At 40.6% G+C, this 21,385-nt stretch overlaps 1 protein-coding gene and 1 non-coding gene across 2 annotated transcripts in view; both read left to right on the top strand.

Annotated features, from left to right (window-relative positions):
* RAB3GAP2 (RAB3 GTPase activating non-catalytic protein subunit 2) overlaps positions 1-21,385 on the top strand; it is a 93,824-nt gene that overhangs the window by 23,398 nt on the left and 49,041 nt on the right. Inside the window, 7 exon segments of the mRNA XM_047703648.1 lie at positions 12,358-12,481; positions 13,356-13,437; positions 15,211-15,258; positions 15,335-15,410; positions 15,739-15,840; positions 16,749-16,848; positions 19,041-19,139. Coding sequence (XP_047559604.1) covers positions 12,358-12,481; positions 13,356-13,437; positions 15,211-15,258; positions 15,335-15,410; positions 15,739-15,840; positions 16,749-16,848; positions 19,041-19,139 — 631 coding nt within the window.
* Positions 21,186-21,317, top strand: LOC125086476 (small nucleolar RNA SNORA36 family). Its single transcript, XR_007123214.1, has one exon. It is a non-coding gene; the product is annotated as a small nucleolar RNA SNORA36 family (small nucleolar RNA).

Raw genomic sequence — 21,385 nt, 5'->3', positions numbered from 1 at the left:
TTAGAATCCACACTATTTCTGTTTGGGAAAGCTCACCTTCGCTGCTCCGTGGAATAGGTTGTAGTGGGTCTTTTTATTGTGCCTCTCAAACTCATTAAGGTCATGGGCCAGTTTATTTTCTAGTATTTCATTTTGATGTGCCACTGCTCCAGCTGATTCCGGGTGCTGTGGATAATGATTCCTAGTTAGAGTGTGTATGTTTTGGTTTTGTTGTTGTTGTTGTTTTTCTTTCTTTCTTTCTTTCTTTTTTTAGAGTGTGTATGTTTTAACAGACTTCCTTTAAATCTGTGCAAGGGTGCCATCTTCCCTTTATTGGCAAGAATGTCCTAAATCCGGGAATAACATCTTTTAACTGTTTCAGCAAAAAGCTGAAATATGCGTCTGTTCATTCCAAAACACATTAACTTACGTGTAGCACATTCCTTCATTTGGATAAGAGTTGCATGTTTACAAATGGCCCTTGTGGATGCGGGTATCTTGTGGTTCTCTTTGTCTTAATTGATTTGCTCACACAGCGGATTTGGCAAGTAAAAGAGTTGGCAACAGTTCTGGGTGTACCAGTCATTCCTGACTACTCTTATTACCCTCCTGTAGACCCTTGTGCCTTGTCATGACCTTATGTACATGGTGAAGGAGAAGATACTTGAATGACAACAAAAGTGGGCCAGGACAGTGGTACTGAGATGTTATCTGGGTGTTAAAACATGATCCTGCTGTATTTAACAATGCTTCTTTGAATTTGGATCCTGTCCTCAAAATAAGACAGCGTCTTTGTTAGGGAGACTGTTTGGTGAATGAGGATAAAATGGTGGTGGCATGAAAAGGATATGACTTCTGCCTTATGCTGCATCGTCATCTAGACTTGTCCACACGTAACATCGGTATGAGGTTTTGTGGAGTAAAATTTGTTCTCCCAGGGCTATTGGAAATGTCAACACAGCTGTGGCAAGAGACTTCCGTTACTTCTACTGCTGTCTAGTATTATAAACAACTCCAAAGGCATAGCCAGCTCTAGAGACGTAACAAGAGTCAGAGTAAATTTTGGCAGATGTATGAGGTGCATGCTCTAGTCAAGGTAAGAGAGGTAGCTACCTCGTCAGAATGGAGAGGGAACTTTCTACTGTCCGGTGTTAGGGACAGACAGCAAACTCAACACCTGCCTGCCATGAGAGTCTTACTGGTAGGTCTTGTCCACATTAAAGACAAGGCCAATATTGGAACAAGAGAAAGGTCTTGAAATCAGTTTATGGCTGTGTCAGGGTGCTGTAACTGTGGAAAGAGTGATAGGGTTCTGCCTCCATTGGGCTATAGTTCTCGTGACCAACAGAGGAGAGGAGTCTGGCATTAGAGAGGTGGTGTGTCTTGGTCTTTGGTGGGGGCTGGGGTGGTGTGTGGATGAACCGCAGGCAGGGCAGTTCAGAGTAAAGCAAAGCAGCAGCGCCTGCCCCTGGACGCTGACCTGGAGGCCATGTGGCTGCTGTCGCATCCAGCAGAAAACTCTAAAAACTTCAGGGTGCTTTTTATCTCCACAAGTCTATAGCTCTTTGAGAGTAGTTTCTTATTTTTATGGCAGGAGAGAGTGTGGAGGGCTTTTATAATCAGAAAGATATAGTACCAGTACAGACAAGGCTTTTTTTTTTTCTTTTTTTCTTTTTTTTTTTTTAAAGAAAGAAGAAGCTTCTTTAGCTTTCTGTGATTCTGAAATGTCTGCTGTAGTCAGTGCTCAGAGAAGACCACATGTTCTAATATCCTTTATCAGTAGGACCCACCAAGTCGAAGACAGTATGCATCCATGACGCTGGTAGGCTTAGGAACTTTAAGGATGGCTTCAATTTGAGAAGAGGACAGATGTCTTTCTTCTATAGATATTTCATGTCCCTATGAGTCCACTTGCCCGCCATAACAGAATATCACAGATTGGGTGACTTAATGGAAATTTATCTTCTCACAGTTCTGAAGGCTAGAGGTTCAAGATCAAGGTGTTGTCAGAGTTGGTTTTTGGTGAGATCCCTCTTCCTGGCTGGCAGACAGACATCTCACTGTGTCCTCATATGGCCTGTCCTCTCTGTGCAAAGAGAGAGAGCCGTGAGTCCTGGTGTTTCTTCCCTTTACAGGAATAGCCGGTCTGTCAGATTAAGTCTCCGACCTTATGACCTTGTTGAACCCAAGTTACCTTTTTACCTCCAGGTAACAGTCACACTGGGGATAAGGGCTTCAGCAAATGAATTTTGAGAGGATATAGTCGAGTCTGTAAAAATGCCCCAAATAATGGACCCATGTCAGGCAGAGAACTCTTATGTGTGCAAGTGCAAAGAATAAGGTTAGAAAATTCCTACTTGCCCATAAGTAAATACACTAAAGAAACAGAAGGGCAAACAGACTTTCAAGATGGAGAACAAAAATCCAAAAGATATATTTCTGTACTAACTTAATTTTAAGTGGACATGATGAGATACAGTGTCTTTCTTGGAGAAATTGGAAAAGAAGATGGTTATACTAGGTCACCTACCAATTAATGATCCTATAATATTAAATAGCTTTGTTGTGTGTGTGTTTTTGGTTTTTTTGTTTGTTGTTTGTTTTTTACAGTGTTACAAGGGCTTTTAGTTTGGATTATCATTAGTTTGCTTTGGAAAAGAAGTGGTTAGAGGGGCATATTTTGTCTAGCCTCATGCTATAATGGAAATCGAGGCAGTTAACGAAGAAGCTTGACAAGGTTTAATTTTAGTTGTAAGGCAAATGAATGAGCTTTCCTTGGTGTATTAAGTCCAAAGGGTACGAAGTGTAGAGTCAAGGATTTGCTTGGCAGTGGTTTCTGGAACAGGAAGCACAGAAGGTTCTGGGTTAAGGCCCTTAGTTAAGGTAGAAAGTGTGGAAAATTTCCATTCAAAAGACACTTTAGTTCCATCTGTTTGCAGAAAGTGGTATGATACAGTTTATAGAGGCAGTTTGATTTAGCAGATTAACAAGGAAAGCATGCTGGCCAGATAGAGGGCCCAGAGGAATGTTTGTTTACAGACTGAGAAATAGGATATAGCCTGACCTGATTAGAGATTCTTAGAACATTAATAATCAGAGATAATGTTGGAAAATATTTTGCCTTATTTTAGTGTCATTAGACTCTGGTGTCACCTACCACACAAGAGACATAAGCATCAGATTGGCCAGAGGCAGAGGAGAGCACTCAAGTTATACTAAAGTTATGTTTTATATCTGTTTTAGATATGTTTATACGAAGGGGAAAGTGGCCACAGAGTTTCTTCCTACTGAGGTGGGTTCTCTTTGGGACTTTGGCATTTGACTTAGAAATTCTACTTTTGGGGGGTGACTGGGTGGCTCAGTCAGTTAAGCGTCTGACTTGGTTTCAGCTCAGGTCATGATCTCAGGGTCCTGAGGTCAAGCCTCAGGTTGGGCTACACACTTAACACAGAGTCTGCTTGTCCCTCTCCCTCTGCTCCTTCCCTTGCCTGCTTTCTCTCAAATAAAATCTTTAAAAAAAAAAAAAAGAAAAGCAGTACTCCTTTTGCCAGTGACCTTCCCGTTAACATTTATATCATTAATAGGAGCTGGGTCTCGCCTACCTAGTGATTCTCAGTTTGGTGGGGGGAGGTGATTTTTGTCCCCTTAGGAGACATTTTTGGTTGTCACAACTTGAAGGGAGATGCATCTAAGTGGATGGAGACCAGGGATGCTGTAAAGCATCTTACTATGCACAGGACAGGTCTCCCAAACAAACAGCTGTCCAGCCCAAAACGTCTGTTGTCCCAGAGTTCAGAAATCTTGGTCTAGCCCTTGGCTTTCAGGGTAACTCTCTCAATCCTTCTTTCTGTCATTCCTCCTGTTTCTAAAAATCCCCTGGCTTTGGAGCACCTGGGTGGTGCAGTCAGTTAAGTGTCTGACTCTTGGTTCGGGCTCAGATCTGATCTCAGGGTCCTGAGATTGAACCCAGTATCTGGCTCTGAGCTGAGTGTGGGATCTGTTTGAGATTCTCTCTCCCTCTTCCCCTGCCCCTCCTGCTCGAGCTCGCTCTCCAAAATAAATACATAAATCTTTTTAAAAAATTAAGAAATAAAATTCCTTGGCCTCTTTTGGGGGGCTTCAAAACTTTGAATCTATATGGCTATTAATTTGTTTTTGGTAGATCCTGGTTTGCTAGTACGAAAAGTGCAATTGACAGACTGTTTGCCAACAAAGGTGAATGTAAGTAGCTCCTCAGTCTTTGGCCACAGATAAACAATTAGTCCAGTCTCAGTCTTGGTGGCTTTATGCCTAAATGTTTGAGGGAGACCTTCTTTAGCCTTCCCATGGTAGCCAGCCACCACTTTTCCTTGATCTTGCTTAGAGTTGTTCATTTTATTTCGTGTCTGCGCTCCTCAGGCACTCCTGCTGGGTAGCTTGTTTGTTGTGGCTTAGTGACCTGCCCCTTGTCCTCTGCCAGGGAGGGAGGGACAGCCGGCTGTGTGGTGGGGGAAGGGGCCTGGAAAAACAACAGGGGTTCTTTTATAGCTAATGGATAAATTTCATGTTAACATCAGTGACCAGGTAGTTACTAGTTTTTTGCAGAAAGCCAAGGTAGTCCTTGGTAGTGCTATTTTTGTTTTTTGTTTTTTTAATTCATTGTGTTGCTTGGGAAATTAACTACCTTGTCAAATGAGGGTGAATCGGTAGCTTCAAGAGAGTGCTCTTAGTGACTACGTTCCCATTATTGTGGGGAAGGTTCTCAGAAAACCTAATTGGTAAGCAAGTGCCCTTAGAGTAGAAAGCCAGATGATGAGCTTGCGTCTTGTTAGCCACGGGATGTATGCTGATGCTCCGTGTGACTTCATAGTGTTCTTATTAGACCCTCTTTTCCTGCCTGAGCTGTCTTGATGAATTGGAAATTTTGCTTAAGCTTCATGTAAAACCCAGTGCCAGTTCCTTGGGTTCAAGCCTGGAGAGGGGATCTCCTCATCTCTGCTCTCCCAATACTTTCATCCAGATACTTTTGCTTGGACTTGAGGTTCCCCTGAAAAATCTGACCCAGGAACTACTTCAGACAGACCCACACTCCTTATTCTTAATATGTATTTCTGCTGTGAATATGTGTCTGCTTTCCTACCTTTGTCAACTCAGTCTAATTTAGGGCTCCCTGGCCCATCCCCCAGCCATGCCTCTACCCTCTATTGCCTCGAGCAGTGGTTCTCAGCCCAGAGGCAGTTTTGCCCCCCAAGGGACGTTCGGCAATGTCTGGAGACAGTGTTGTTTGTCACACTGAGGATGCTACCATACTGTGAAGAATTAACCTACACAAAATGTGAAGAGTGCTAAGAAACCTTGGCTTAGAACAATGTATTTCAAACTCTTGATCTTGACTTGTGATGAAATCACTTTACTGTGTCTTGACCAGTACTTTTAAAATAATGAAATAAAATAGATTTTAAAAAAATTTGGAGTACCTCCTAGGTTGTAAGCATAGATATTATTTTGGGCAACTTTTGTCTGTTTTGTTATGGGGCAGTGAGGAGGGAAAGGGAGGGGGAGTCAAGGAGGGGCGGGGGGAAGATGTGACTGAAATGAAATGGGATGTAAAATCATTTTTATTGCTAGTTGTTGAAGTTTGTTTTTTTTTAAAAAAGTTTAAAATGTACGTACAAGAAGGAGAGCACATCTGACCAGATAGCTTTACTGCTCAAAAAAATGCTTCAGTGACTGCGGGAGTCCTCAAGGTCAAGTGTAAGCACCTCAACACAGTAGATGAAAGCTCTTGGTCACCCATCCTTGCTGCAGTGTCCCCTTTTACCTTATACTGTCAACACCTGCTTTGACAGTAGCTCCTTGCCGGTTCGTTTGCCCCTAGGCCTTCAGATCTGTTGGGTTCATGGTTTTCTAGAGAAATTGGACATAGGGGACTAGTCTGGGAATGCCCATTACCTCCTCTCCCTCTCTCTTGCTGCCCCCAGCCTGGCTCCTTTTTACTCTCTCAGCAGGATTTAGCTTAGGAGTTACTTCCAGTAGGAAGATTTGTTGTTCTTGTTGTTGACACTCTACCCTCCCAACCCCATTCTGGTCTGATGACCCTCCCGTGTTCCCTTGACTGACTACCATGTGTTTGTCCATCTGTCTTCCCCAGAGGAGGGAAGGTCCTTAAAGCCAAGAATTCTCTTTTCTCGTCTCTCTGTCCTGACACAGAGATGGCACATAGAGATGTGTAGCCCTACTGGAGAGTGTTGTGTAGGAGAGATCAAAGCAGGGAGAAAGACGTGAGACCATTGAGGGTCTGGTCATCCTCAGGGATTTTGACCCACAGACTGTGGCCTCATTCTTCCTCTTACTTCGATTATCTGTCCAGTCCCCTGATTTTGGAGGTAAGGAACCAGAGTTGCTAGGGAAGTTGCAAGGCCTGTATGAATGTGTATTAGTTTAAATTTATTACCGGTGGCATTTGTGTGGTTAGCGACAATCCACTTGCTCTTTCCAAGCCTTGGTTTCCTTTTCTGGACACTGAGGATTTTGAATCACATCGTCTCTGTGGTTCCTTCTGTTTCTTCATACGTTTGTGTGGTCCCGTCAGCTGGCTGATAGAGATTATGACCCCTGTTTTGGGGGGCGGATTGTTGACCCCGCACAGACAGGCAGTTTTGGGGTCTTTGATCAAACTGTCTTGTACCTACTACTACAATTTCTTAGTTAATTTAGTGATTAAAAAAATTTTTACAGGGGAGCCTGGGCAGCTCAGTTGGTTAAGCATCTGACTCTTGATTTCAGCTCAGGTCATGATCTCAGGGTCCTGAGGTCAAGCCCCTGCTTAAGAGTCTCTCTCTTCTTCTCTCCCTGCCCCCTCCTCCCTCTCTAAAAATGAAAAAAAAAATAAAATGAATGTGTACAGTATGTTTCTTCTTCAGCTAAGTCAGTAGTTCTCAACTTGGGGGCGTTTTGCTCTGCAGAGAGCATCTGGCAATGTCTAGAGACATTGGTGATTGTCCCAGCTGGGAAAATGCTATGGGTGTTTGGTGGGTAGGGGCTAGCAACTCGGCTCCAGCCCCAAATGTCGGTAGTGCTGAGGCTGAGACACCCTGAGGAACTAGTAACCACCTGCAGAGTTGTAGTGCTTTCGGCCAGAGCTCGATACTGTGTTCGTCAGCGTTTATTGCAGTATGCATGACTTTTTAAATGTAATCAGTACTCCATGTGCGTCCACTTATTCAGTGTTTCATTATCATGAAAGGGAGGGAGCTATTTCATGGCTGTTTTTAAAAAGAGACTTGTTGAAAAAATATTAAAGTCGTGATAAGCCTTCGCAAGAAAGGTTCCCACAGTCAGCCGTGTGGCCCAATCTGATTAGGTCTGACCTCCCTTGAGGCACATCTCTTCTTTACTTCTTCAGTCACAGAGGGGCACTAGCCTTTTAGTCTACAAGTGGAGGGGAGCTTCTCGTCCTTCCTATAGTTCCGGCCGCACAGCAGCAGGCGTTATACGTAGTCACCCCCAGCGACAACTGCAAGGAGAGCAGCAGAACCGGGACGATCCCCAGGTGCGCTCCGAGGGACCAGCTGTCCACGGTGTGGAGTGGGACGCTGCTCAGGGGCTGGCGGTCCCGGTGAGCTCCGAAGCTTGAGTTCATAGCCCTGCCCCAGCTGTGTCACCCCGGGGGAGGTCATCTTGATAAGTATCTGTTTCTCCATCTCAACACTGGGGGACTAACATAACCTTTCTAGAGCTCCCGTGAGAACTAAGATTTACGCGTCAAGCACTCAGCACAGAGTCTGGCAAGTAGTAAGTGTTCAGCAAGTGTTGCAGCAAACATCTTTTGAATCACTGGTACCCTGCCTGCTCATTCCCCTTGAGTTAGGTCACCAAACCCAGAGTCACATCCGTGCCAAACACAGTCCTCTACTCCAGAGGGTGTGGCAAGATGTCCTTACTGTGAGAAGAGATTTCACGCTACTGTGGCCTGATTTCTATACACCACGCTGCTTGGGCACAGAGCAGCAGACGCTGTAGAACAATTCAGGACACGTCCTCTTCCATCCATTTGTTCTTTACTTGCCTTCATAGACAGCATGCTCGTTGTTGATGTACCATCCTGATGCACGCAGGGATTTTCTTTTTTCTTTTTGAGGTTGAGGAGTTATTGAAAGAAATTCGATCTATGTGTTTCTTCTCCCACCCTCCCAAATGGATTTCAGTTTTCAGATTTACTTCCTAATATTCTGGCACAATTTACACTGTTTGGCAAAATAGCTAATAAAGCTTATGGGGATGCAACTTGCTGTGGTGAAATAACACATTTTCACCTCTGTTTATGATTTTAAGGATACTATTTTTGGTTACCGTCATTGGAGGGTTTTAATTTTACTCTGTCTGATACATTGAGTGCTGTGTCTTAGGCACAAAGAATAGTGTGTTCGGATTTGCACGTGACCAGGAAGTTGTGGCTAGGTAGGTGTGTAGCTAGCTGCTCCCCCTGTGCACGCCCCCTCTTCCCTGGCCCCAGATGGGCATCAAGGAGTTTTGGAGCTTGCGTTAAGAGTTCACCACCATTGCCTTTCATGGTAAGCTGGTATCATCCCCAAGTAGCAAGACTTTAGATCTAGAATTGTATGACCTGTCAAGCCCTAATGATGATAATGTAATGTAATCATATGGTGGTATTTTCTAACCTCTTTTGAGAATGCGGACCTCCTGCTTGGACATGCCCCACTTTACCGTGGCAAACAGGACAGATCTGCTTTTAGTCCCTCTGTCCCAAGGAAAGATGGAGAGGTAGAGAGGACATAGAAAAGAAAGTGCAGTGGGGGGTGACAGAGTTCGGTTTTCTCCCTCTTCCAGTAAACCTGAAAATGGTTGAAATGCCGGAAAGTAGACTGCTAATTCACGTGAAGTTTCTCTTTCTGGCTTCCTATTACTAGAAAGGTGCATTTATGCGGTGGCTAAGCAGGGTTAGGCATGTAAGCCGTGATTGTGGAGTAGTTTCTCTGAATTTGTGTCCAAGTAAGTGCTCTGTTTCCCATGCTTTCATTTTGGTTAGTTCTTATAGGGCAAAATTCATGCTTGCTTCTGGGATCACGTGTAGTCCGTTTGTTGGGATGGTGGCAGACAGAGCTGAGTTCTAGACCCAACTAAGAGGGTAGTATTTTGTCCTTTCTTACATCTCTGTAACTTGTATTTTCCATGGTGTGTCAGCCAGAATCTTGACCTGCTAAATCTTAGTATTACTTAAGGGAAAACACTCCAGAGGATACTATTACTGGATGTAACATTAAAGGATACTAGCTTTGAATCGGTTGCTCATTGGCATACAGGTTCATGTGCAAGAGTGATTATAGGTTACTCCAGTATCTTTGTGAACACAAGAAGGGAGATGTGGGAATGCTGTTTCCACTCACCTGTGTATCAGTGGGCTATGGGACTTGTGGAGTTGAGGAGTAATATCAAGCATAGGCTTGGCCAGTTAGAAGGCTTGGCATCTAGTGTGGGAGAAATTACAATCACAATATAAATAGGTAGCAGAGAAGAGTTAAGACTTTTGATTGCGTAAGTTCGAAAGAAGGTAAGGGTCAGACTAGGATGAGGGATAGGAACTGGAACTTGGGACAGAAAGACAGAAAAGAGAGGGAAGGTATTTTTGAAGCAGTGACTGGACAGATGTCTTAAGGATGCACTGGCTCCCATGTTCAAGGAGGGTCCTATGGGAAGATTAGCCTGGGATAAAGTGGTAAGTAATGGTAATCCTTTGAGAAAAGGCTTTCACTGCCTATGAGACGAGTCAAATCCCAGGCGAAGACAGGCTTCTCCAGGAGCTGTTACAGCTACCTGCCAAGACAAGCAGGGTGATAGGGTGGAAAGACCACCTGAATTAAATGTCAGGAGGCTTGGCTTCTGGTTGGGTTCTGGCACTGAATCTGTGGCAGGAAGCACATCTTTAACCTCCCCAAGACTCTGTTTTCTTTACTATAAAATGAGGTTTTGAACCAGTCAGTCTTTAAATGCCTTACATCTTTGTATTTCTTTTACTTTTTGTCTTTTCAGCAAACATATGAATGTAGATCTAGTTAGTGGCATTATTTTGAAAGCATAGGACAGAAACAAATAATGTGCTTTAATGGAAAGTAACTTTTAGATAATTGGGGGATCTATTGTTTGAATATCATTTTGGAAGTGTGATAAAAGGAAAAAACCTGATTGTATAGAACTTGCTAAAATTTGAGCTATACCCTTTTTCTGGGGCAGTGTGTTGATTTTTTTTTTATTGCACTGAGATGGAAATTTTAAAGTCAGAGAATAATCAAAAGAGTTGTAGGCACCCCTGATTTCTTCACACAGTACTTACCTATCTCTGTGTAACTTGCTGTGCTTCTCACTACCTACCAGAACATGAGCTACTCTAATCACTTGGAAAGTCCTGAACCTCAAAGTTAGGACGACTGCGGTCTCCGTTACTGGAGAGGGAACTCAGGGCGGTGTTGCCTTCAGCTCACAGCTGAGCCACTATCAGGAATGCTGGGTGTGTGTGGGCTGAACAGAGGCTATATTCTATAGAAATTATAGGCCCAGGGAGAAATGAACTACAATTAATTTTTAACTTACTAGTTTTATGTTTACGGGATAAATTTTCTCCCTTCTTTATATATAGAAGTGTACACATTAAGAACAGCAAGCTGGATAACTTAATTCCTTAGGAAAATAGAGTTTTAGTAAGACAAGGAATTTTTCCAGTATTCCTCTTCTTTCAGGAGAGGGTGTGTGCAGCCTCCTTAGCTTGCTCACCTTGCATAAGAAGAAGGTTCCAGATCAATCTGATTCCTATTTGCTAAATTTTAAGAAAGCTTAAATGTGTAAATGAAAGAAAGAAAGAAGACAGCCTCCATCTCCTCCCCTCTCTCCTCATCTCCCCCTGTTTAATTCAGTCTAAGAGCCACTGGGGAGGGCTAAAGTAGGAGTCTGCATGACATAAAACTTAGAAGCCATAAGAGAATAGATCAATAATTTACCTGCATAATATTAAAAAATTTCTACATGGAGCACATTAAGCTTTCACATGGAATGGGAAAATCTGTTATAACTCTTATGTTCAAAAGGCCAATTTTCTTTGTATGTAAAGAATACATACAAATAAATAGGAAAAAGAGTAGCAACCTAACAGGAAATCTGCAAAGGAAAGGAACAGGCTAGCCATCCTCTTCTCATTAACAAGAAGGCTTTGGTATACTGAGATACAGTTTCTCATCTGTTACATTGACAAAGGTCCAGAGTTAAAGCATCTTTTGAAAAGTCTGTGGGGAAAGCAAGCACTTTCAAAACTTGCTGATCAGATTATAAATGGAAACCACCTCTGTGGAGCACAATTTGGAAATATCTAGCAAATTTACTGATACATGTTACTTTTGACCTGGCAATATCACTTCTAGAAATTTATCCACTAATACAGTCCCACACAAATTGACAAGAGTGTAAGGTTATTCACTGTATAGTATTTGTAGCAGCAGAAGAGTGTAGATATTTGTAGCTGCAGAAGAGTGTATATATCATAGGTGCCCATCAATAGGGGACTAGTTAAATAAATTGTGTGTCTATACAGTGGAATACTGTGCAACCTTTAAAAATAAATTTCATGGGGAATGAAGTCTAAGATATATGTTAAGAGAAAAAAAAGTCACTTATTTGCTTGTATGTGCACAGTGTTCCTGGAAGTACACAGCGATCACACTGGTTGTCTCTAAACTAGGACACTAGAGTACTAGAGTTGGAGACTTTGCAAAGAAGACCTTTTTAGATCTCTTGAATTCTTAACCATGGGGATTTTCCTCTTTGTAATTATTTTATAAATAGTTTTTCAATTAAAAATGAAAACATCTTTCAGTTCAAATGAAGGAAAATTTATCAAGTTTATCAAAAACTTTTATAGATTCGACAGCCATAAGTATCAGATAATTTTTCTTTCTGCGTAGCTACAGATACCCTAGTGGTGTCTCTGGAATTTCCTAATTTTCTAATTTCCTAATTAGAAATTTTTAATTTTAATTTCTTTTTAAATTTAAATTTCTAATTTTAATTAGAAATTTAATTTCTAATTTCCTAATAGTGGTGAAGGTTCCTGGAATGATCTCTATGTGACAGTCTTTTAATGTCTTACTGGTTTATATGTGCTTATGTTAAAAACTTTTTGCACTGATATTCAAAACAGATTAGTTTGTGGTGGCTGTTTTCTTTACTGGTCATCTTTAATGTGTTTTGATAAGGAATATTATTGAGATTTTTAAAAAGAAATGGCAAGATTTCCTTTTCCTTTTTGTTCCCCCTCGTCCCTCAAGGCAGATAGGCTGAGATGCAATACTTTTGATACTTTTGCATACACTGTAATTGAAGTTTTACCCACAGGAAGAAGAAGGAAATACTTGCAAAACACAAAAAACGTCCTGGCTGCAAGATTGTGTTTTATCCTTATCTCCAACCAATGATCTTATGGTTATTGCCCGAGGGCAAAAAGCTGTTTTTCTAGTGCGTAAGTACTCTTACTATTTTCAGTGTACCTTATTTTAATGCATAGAGTAGGAAAGAAATGGATTAGGTAGAAAGAAAAATGTTATTTATGTTGTATGCATTGTCTGGTGGCATTCTATAGTATATTTCACATACTGTATAACGCTTTTTATTTCTGTGTGTTTCTTATTTCTTTCCTTCTTTCTGTTCTGTTTGTTTCCTTTCTATTTTTCTTTCTTGACTGCAGATACTTTAACTGGCTCTGTTGCATATCAGAGGCCAAACTGGACATTGTCCAATTTTTTCAAGGGGCAGTCAGAGCTAAAAAGGCTGCTGACCCCTTTTTAGTAATAATGTGAATGAGGTGATTTTTAACTATAATTTGAAAACTCATAGGACTCTAGTTTCTTATTTGGGGCATACATTTTCAATATATAATTTGTGTAGAAGATTAAAATTAAGGTTTACATAAGATATGAAAAACCTCACTGATCAAAATGAGATCATATATTAAATGCTGTGGAATGGTCCTAAAAGATTTATCCTCCTATAGCATAAATCTAATAGAAAAGTGTTCTCTGTCATCTGAAGATGAAAGTCATTTTATAAATACAACATATGGGGAGATGGGGTGGTGTATAAGAATCAACTTTATTCTGCAAGAGCTAGGACATTAGATGAGTTTAGTTGGAGGAAGGAGAGACTAAAGGCAAGTAGCCTGGGTCAAGTTTAATTAAAATCTTATAAAGTTTTTTTCAGTGTTTACCTATAAAAAGACCCAAACCCATTAATATAGAATAGTTACATTCTGTACTTACTCTAAAGGGAAACCATGAAATTCATAAATCACTGTTTTAGTATACTATAAGGTGATTTTATATGATAACTTTTTTCAGCAAAATGGAAATACAGCGATAAAGGAAAGGAAGAAATGCAATTTGCTGTTGGCTGGAGTGGTTCTTTAAATGTCGAAGAAGGGTGGGTACGAGTTAAGTTTTAGTTTCTCTATGCGTTAAATGTGTATGTGAAATTGTTTGACTTACAAGTGAGAAGTTTTATCACTGGGATATTTATTTATTTATTTATTTATTTATTTATTTTTAATCACTGGGATATTTAGTGAGTATCTTTTCATCCCAACTTAGAGGCTGTAGAGCCTGATTAAGCCAGCAAATCTAAATTTTACTCATGTGATTACTTTTTTTTTTTTAAACTCCTGTTTGCAGAGGAGATTTAAAGAAGAACTCAGACAGAATCCCATTCTTTCTGTAATTTGTCATTTCCTGTGTTCTCCATCACTAACTTTATTTAGCCAAAAAGTCAAAGGTAGCCATTGTCTTCTCTGCTTGGGTAGCACTGGCCTTGCACCTAAAGGGGACAGTGCTACATTAATTCTTAAACCTCATAAATACTTCAGAAAGGCAAGTTGGTAAATTCAGGTTTCTAAATGACCCAGTAAGGTAGTTCTTCAGTGTGATTATGTGGTGTTGCTGCTAATCTGGAATCTGGAACCTGGAACCCAAAACTGTTTTCACTTAAATTTTTATGACTGAAAGCTATATGGTGAGAATGAATAAGATACTTCAGACTTTGGATTCAGATAAAAGACAACCAAATGGAAGCCCATAGCTTGCTTGGCACATCGTAGCCTCTCACTGAAAGGTTTTCTACTCTTACCAAAATAAATGATAACATTTCTTCTTAAGTCATTTGGTCTAACCATTTTGAAGACATTTAATTTCTATGAGAAATGCAAAGCAGACATAATGGCTCAGTTACTTTAAAGACAAGAAACAAAAAGATGGATTTGTTCAGTGGTTGCCTAATAAGATGTATAGGGCAGGAGTGGTTCTAGTTTCTTAAATAAGCTGGGGATGGGTCCCGCGGGTTGACAGGTTACATTAAAGTCAGTCAGTAGGAGTTATTTTAATTTTGAAGGTTAGTCTCTGAGATCCTGACAGATTTTTCGAGTCCACATGTCACAAAAAGAATCTTTTAGGGAACATCCGGCTGAGCATGTGCTTGGAAATGGGTTATCTGGGGCAAATTCTGCAAAGTATCTAGGAAGAAGCCAACTAGTTGAAATGGAGCTCGTCCCTAGAATAATGTGCTTGCAGGAATATGGTTTGCCTGTAATGTGACTGACATTCCTCCCACGCTCTGCCCAGTCAGTGCTTGCTGATGCAGACGAGAGGGAACTGCAGGAAATGACTGGTGATGACTCGCTAGTTCTCAGTTCTGAGTATAATCGGTTGTGTATATGGTAAAGTTTTTGCTTTCTCTTGTGCTTTTTATAACACAGAATGAAGAATCCTGCTTTTAACCTCAAGTGAATGTGATGTTACCTTTTATGTGAATGATTTTTTTATTTTTAGTTTTAGGGGAGAGAGCAAGCATGAACATGTGCCAGGAAGGGCAGGGGCAGAGGGGAGAGAGAGAGAATCTTAAGCAGGCTCTGTGCTCAACATGGAGCCTGTTGTGGGGCTCGATCTCATGACCCTGAGATCATGACCTGAGCCAAAAATCAAGAGTCAGATGGCTAACCAGCTGAGCCACCCAGGCACCGCTTACGTGAATGATATTTATAATTCTACTTATGGTGGAGTTTTACTGTATTTTCACTTACGCCTTGAATAAAACTGATCCACAGAGCTCATTCTTCCACGGGTTGCCCTTAATGTAAAATTACAGGGAAATCAAAGTAGTTGATAAACTCATTAGATAAGCCTCTAATTTTGTTTTTGTTTTTAGAGAACATGTAACCAGTGCTCTATGTATCCCACTAGCAAGCCAAAAGAGGTAAGGATAAATACGTTGTTTGTTTTCTTTGCTTTGGTTTATGAGCTACTAAGAGCATAAATTTTGTCTGTAACAGGAGTTCCACAGGGCGTCCTGACTGGACCTGCATCGTGGTGGGCTTTACTTCAGGTTACGTGCGCTTCTACACTGAGGTGAGTGGGGTGTTGAGCAGTTAGCAAACACCACTCGACGGGAATATCTAGTCGTGCATCCCTATTATCCTTCTTGTGACTCATTACCGGCTGCTTGGGAATGTGGAGTACCTACTTCATGGGGGTAGAAGCAGGGACTTAGGGTGGGGGGAGAAGGTGTGCTGGAAAGTTCTGGTAGAAGCTATAGAGAAGAGAAGCTGTATTCTTCTGAGAGAGTATCTGATCTCCATGGAAAATGGTTGGGGAAATGACACTCTTTGCCTGGCCATACTGGTTCAGGTCTATTGATAAAAAAAGAAGCAGAGCTCTTCTCTGTGCTTCCTCCTAGAGTGGTGTGCTCTTGCTCGCACAACTTTTGAATGAAGACCCAGTCCTACAGCTGAAGTGCAGGACCTATGAAATCCCACGACACCCTGGCGTGACCGAACAGGTAGTGTAGACGACTGTGTTCAGAGGAGCCGTGGCTTTACTTTGAAGTCATATTTTCTCTCTTTTTGGGGAAACTTAAAGGTATCTTTGTCTTGCAGCATAGTTAGCTCTGCTGTCATATTCTAGAAATATAACCTATTTATAACTGAGTCAAACCCCAGTCTTGCTTTTACTTATTTAATGAAATACCCTGCGTTTTGTTCTACAAAATAACAAAACACTTTAGTCAGAAGCCCGAAAGAGTTCCTTACTTTTGGAATTTGAGAGTGACTTAAGGCACAGATGTGGTATATATGTTTTTAATTTGGATTTAGGTGTACAAATTTTTATAGTAAAAGAAAAAAGTTCTGGCTTTATTTTTAATACTATTACTATACCTGTTTCTCAGAAAGGGGGTGAAGTTTTTGTTTATAGGGGAAAGTAGAAGCACTGAACTGAAGATTTGGACAGAAAAGAATACTGTTTCATATGTAAGGCTCTCTGAATATAGTTTTCACTTTGCACGTGCTGTGTGAGAAGTTGATAGTCTCACAGTAAAAAAAAAAAGATTGTATAGCCACGAAAACTACTGTGCTCTTCTTTGGCTCACAGTAAACATCATCAAATCTATGTAAATATGCATTCCTTCTTTTTACTATCCTGCTTCCAAAAGGTTTCAAGTAAACAGATGCATGTATTGTGTACCTGTGTGGACTTAAATTGTATGAGAGATGGCCTGGAGTTATGGGGACTGGAGCTGTAGAAGAAACTTAATCTCGGAAAAGAGACTAGACTAATTCCTAGTAATACTTTTCAGTGAGTTAATCAGTAATGCAAAGCAATACCTAGTCAATTGCTTTTGTTACAGAAGTAGATCTGCTTAGCGATGATGAAAATGTATTATTTTCTTCTTTCTTATTTCTTCAATAGAATGAAGAGTTGAGTATATTATATCCGGTTGCCATTGTGACTATTGATGGATTTAGCCTTTTTCAGTCTCTTCGTGCTTGTCGAAATCAGGTAGCAAAAGGTAATTTTTTGGCAAGATGTATCGAACCTCTAATGTCTTACTTAATCTAACCTACTTAGAGAATGAAACATGTGCTCTGCATTAAAAAGGCCCATGTGCTAGATTTACAGAAAAAAAAACAAAACAAAACCCTGCTACGTAGAGATGGGAGTGCATTTTTGGGTAGATTGCTTAGTAAGATAAAGGCAAGCACTGAAAATCTGCACTCTCTACCTGCTCGGGGGAGGTAACCAAATTTCTCACAGATCAGCAGCTCTCGGGCTGGTATACTAGAATCCCATGATTCTGCAGTGCAGCTGTCCTCACCGAGGGTAAAGATACCTCTGTGTGCTGGGGGAGTTTTCCCGCCGGTAGGCAGTACGCAACAGGGAGTCAACACTAGCTTTTTGCTACTGTGGAACGCTCCTGAATGGACTAGTTGGAGGCCTGAACAGTGTGTATATGGGCAACTACATTATTTCCAAATTTGGTGAAAAGTGCACAAATAATCGAGAGTTCTTAGTCTTACTACTCAGAGTTGACCTTCTTACGAGGATAAGAACAGAGTTGTATTTCATCAAATTCAAGATGCCATTGTTTGTAGCCGCACTCATATTTTATGTACCACAAAGCAGCAAAAATGCTGCCGGAGAAAAACACGTCATCGATTTTAAGATCCCAATTTTAGAAAAGCCTTAATTAAACCCAGGGTAAATACCAGGATTAGTGGAGACTTTTCTCTTTTTCTTCTGGGTTTGGGTAAAGCAGCCTTAATGGCCCTAAAACAAAGTTTGTTTTGTTTGCAGATTGATGTGATTGGTAAATCCTGAAGTTTTGGTTATGTGGGCCTTTAATAGTACATACTTTTCTTTTAGGCCAGAACTTGTTTGAATGTTTACACCTATTTTCATAATCTTAAATTACTTAAATTTAGGCACAATAAGCATTATCTTGAGGTCATTTAAAATAGTCACCATTAATATATATGCCTACAGAGACTGGCAGTTTTCTGCAGGTAAGAATTCAGTCAGTGAAATAAACTAGAAATAGATGATTATAATTGGTATTGTCAGCCATTTAATTTTTGTTATTTTTTAATTCCTCTTTATTTTTCTAAGACCATAAGGCCATTTTGTGTCTAGGAAGGAAGTAAGCCATTTAGTGCCCTCTTATCGTAAGTTGCTCTGAAAAGAATTCTGATGGCGTAGCTAAGAAATTGTTGTGCTTTTTATTTCTGCATGTAGGAAAATTCTCTTTTCTTGGCCTTACTATCAAATCTGAAGTGCTTAGAGGAATATATATTTCACTTATTACAGTATTTTCTGGAAAAAGCAACCAGAATCCAGCTGTATTCTTTTTTTTTTTTTTTGTATGCTACGTGTTTCTTTGTTGTTGTTATTTACGATTTTATTTGTCAGAGACAGAGAATTTGAGCACAAGCAGGGGGAGCGGCAGGCAGAGGGAGAGGCAGACTCCCTGCCTAGCAGGGAGTCTCATGAGGGGATTGATCCCAGGACCCTGGAGTCATGACCTGAGCCAAAGGCAGACTCTTCACTGACAGCCACCCAGGCGCCCCCAGCTATATTCTAATATGTAGCTTGAGAATTTACTGATAAATAGGACCTTGTGCCTGAACCTGTGGCAAGAGGTATAATACTGCTTTCTCTTTTCATTACTCACTAGGCAGAAATACTGAGCAGTGACGGGCGTTTTATTCATTCTTTCTGGTAATGCTGTTGCTGTTAACATACCTATCAAGGCTGGCCTTGGTTACTTGCCTTAGAGACCTTGCTGGATGTGCGCTCCTGCTAGGCGTATCATCAGGTTTTTAGTTTTGCACCAAGTTAAGGCACTGGTAGCTGTTCCCAGGATTTTATCCACTGTCTTTCTCCAGGAGAAGAAATTGCTTATTTTGTCATCAATTTGCAGTTTGAATTCACCTTAAATTTTAGTAATAGTCTAGGGTTTTTAATAGCCTCCTCCAAGTACGTGAATGTTCTGAAAATCTTTTGTGACAGTCAACTTACCCATAATGTTTGCATTTTACACGTATTGTCTTGGCATGAATAAAATTCACTTTAACTTTGTTTGCATTGCCTTCCTCATTATCATTTAAATTTTAGAGTAAACAAGTTATTACATTTTTAATGGCTTTTTGTAAAACTTCATCCACTACAGTTAAGTTTGGGTTGTTTGATTTTTGTCTTTAACAGCTGCAGCATCTGGCAATGAGAACATACAGCCCCCACCGTTAGCTTATAAGAAATGGGGTCTCCAAGATATTGACACTATTATTGATCATGCTAGTATTGGTAAGCATTACAGTTCAAATTTTTATGCAATTTATTTCTTTCACTTTTTTAATTGATGTGTCTCATTTATGAGAAATGTACATTTATTCTTATGTGAAAAGAAAATGCATCGCCTTTAGTGAGACATTTGGAAGTTACTCCAGACTTTCAGATTATCATAGGTCTATGTGTTTAAGAAGTCGTGGGAGTTTTAACAATTATGTCTTCAGCAGCAGTATCGAACAGTTTTAGATCTTTCACTATTTGTCTAAAATTGTTTTGCAGATAAGTTTAATCCATGAAATTACCATATAGATCAGTCTTCTAAAATATAATCTTTGGACCAGCAGAATATAGGTAAAAACAGATTTCTTCTTGCAAGCGTATTTGAAAACTCACTCTGTTGGGCATTGGGAACACAGAAATGAAAAGACATGGTCTCATCCAGGAAGCATGAGTTTAGTTGGAAGACACATGTGAAAACAATTGCAGGACTACAACAGTAGTAGATGAGGGAACCAGCGGGAGTGGGAGCAGAGAAGCCCCTGACACTGAGGGAAGTAGGGAGCAGGAAGCTGACTTCGGTCTGACATTGGAAGAATGAGTAGGACTTGACCAGGAGAACAAGCACAGAGAAGGCATCTGGTCAACCTGTGCATGGGCCAGGGAGTGGAAGTGCACTGTCTGCTGTAAAACTAATGGGCACTAAGGCCAGCTGGCAAGCAAGCTTGTAAATAGAAATTCGATTTTTTTTTTTTTTAAGATTTTATTTATTTGACAGAAAGAGATCACAAGTAGACAGAGAGGCAGGCAAAGAGAGAGGGAGGGAAGCAGGCTCCCTGCTGAGCAGAGAGCCTAATGCGGGACTCGATCCCAGGACCCTGAGATCATGACCTGAGCCGAAGGCAGCGGCTTAACCCGCTGAGCCACCCAGGCGCCCCAGGAATTAGATTTTGAAGGGGCTCGTGTACTGTGCAGAGGAGTTTAGATCTTTCTCCTAGCAGCACTGAGAGCATTGGAGCATTCTAAGCATGAGAATGCTATTATCACTTAGCCTGTTAGAGAAATCACTTTGGTGGAAGTTTTTGCAGGCTATAATATAGAGGTCAATATTAGAAACTAGGCATAGTAAGGAAGCTGTGATTATCTTGGTAAGAAGTGATGAGTTTCTGAATGAAGGTAGTAGAAATGGGAGTGGAGAAGAAAATACTACTTAAAAATTGTTTTTTCTGTTTATCAATATATGCTTATTAAAAAATTCAAATAGTACATAAATATACAAAGAACAGAAGAAAAAATACCCCCTTCATCCTACCATCCAGAGATACTCACCATTGGCATTTTGGTAAACCTCCTTACAGACTTGTATGTGAAATGCATGTGTTTTATATATATATAGATATAGATATATATGGTTATATACAGAAATAGTTTTTCATAAATAGGATTATATCATACCAACTATACTGTAGCTGTTTCTAATCAACGTATTTAAAGAGCCTTCCAATCAGTTTTGCTAAATACACATTTTTATCAGGGTTCTAATAGAAGACAGATGGCACCCTTGAAATAGGACAGTTGAAACTCGTTTTATTTATAGAGAAACTACTTAGGAAGATGTGGTGTAGGAGAACCGTAAGGGATGGTACAGCATCTCGGGGGTTCTTAGCAGCCCAGCTGTTAACCACTCCCAGGCCAAATGGGGTGACGGCCTAGAGTAGTTCCAGAACTTGGAGATGATGAGTAGAATCAGCATCTTAAGAGCAGGTTGACTTGTGCACAAATGTCACAGGGAAATAGGTGTCCTGGCTTCAGTTTCCTTTTTGTCCTTGATCTGCTGATGAGGCTTCCCGTCGTCTGAACCCAAGTGGAGCTCAACGTAATGGACTCACACTGGCCCTTGGGAGTGGGTGAGGAGAAAAGGAAGGAGTGTGAACCTGCAAGGTTAGACAGAAGATAACTGACACAGAGATCTCTTTGTTTATTGTTGCACGGTTCTGTGGAACACTCTGCAATCAGCACTTTACTGGCAGCCAGTTAGTCTGTCTGTACTTTTTGGCTGCAAAATTCCAAAGTGTTGAGTGCAGTTCAGGGTAGCTTCCCTGTTTTGTTAACTGAACTGCGGAACATTGCAACGGGCTAAGAACAATGATTGGATAGAAATTATCAGTCTATTCATTTATCTCCCAGCCTACAAAATGATTTTTTAAAAAAGTACAATGTACTTTATTTTGCATGTGCGTCTTTATGTGAAGTTTTGATTAATT

This window comes from Lutra lutra, chromosome 15, assembly GCF_902655055.1.
Source record: "Lutra lutra chromosome 15, mLutLut1.2, whole genome shotgun sequence".
Lineage (NCBI taxonomy): Eukaryota > Metazoa > Chordata > Mammalia > Carnivora > Mustelidae > Lutra > Lutra lutra.
Note: the sequence above shows the minus strand (reverse complement) of the source record. Positions and strands in the feature narration are given on the sequence as shown.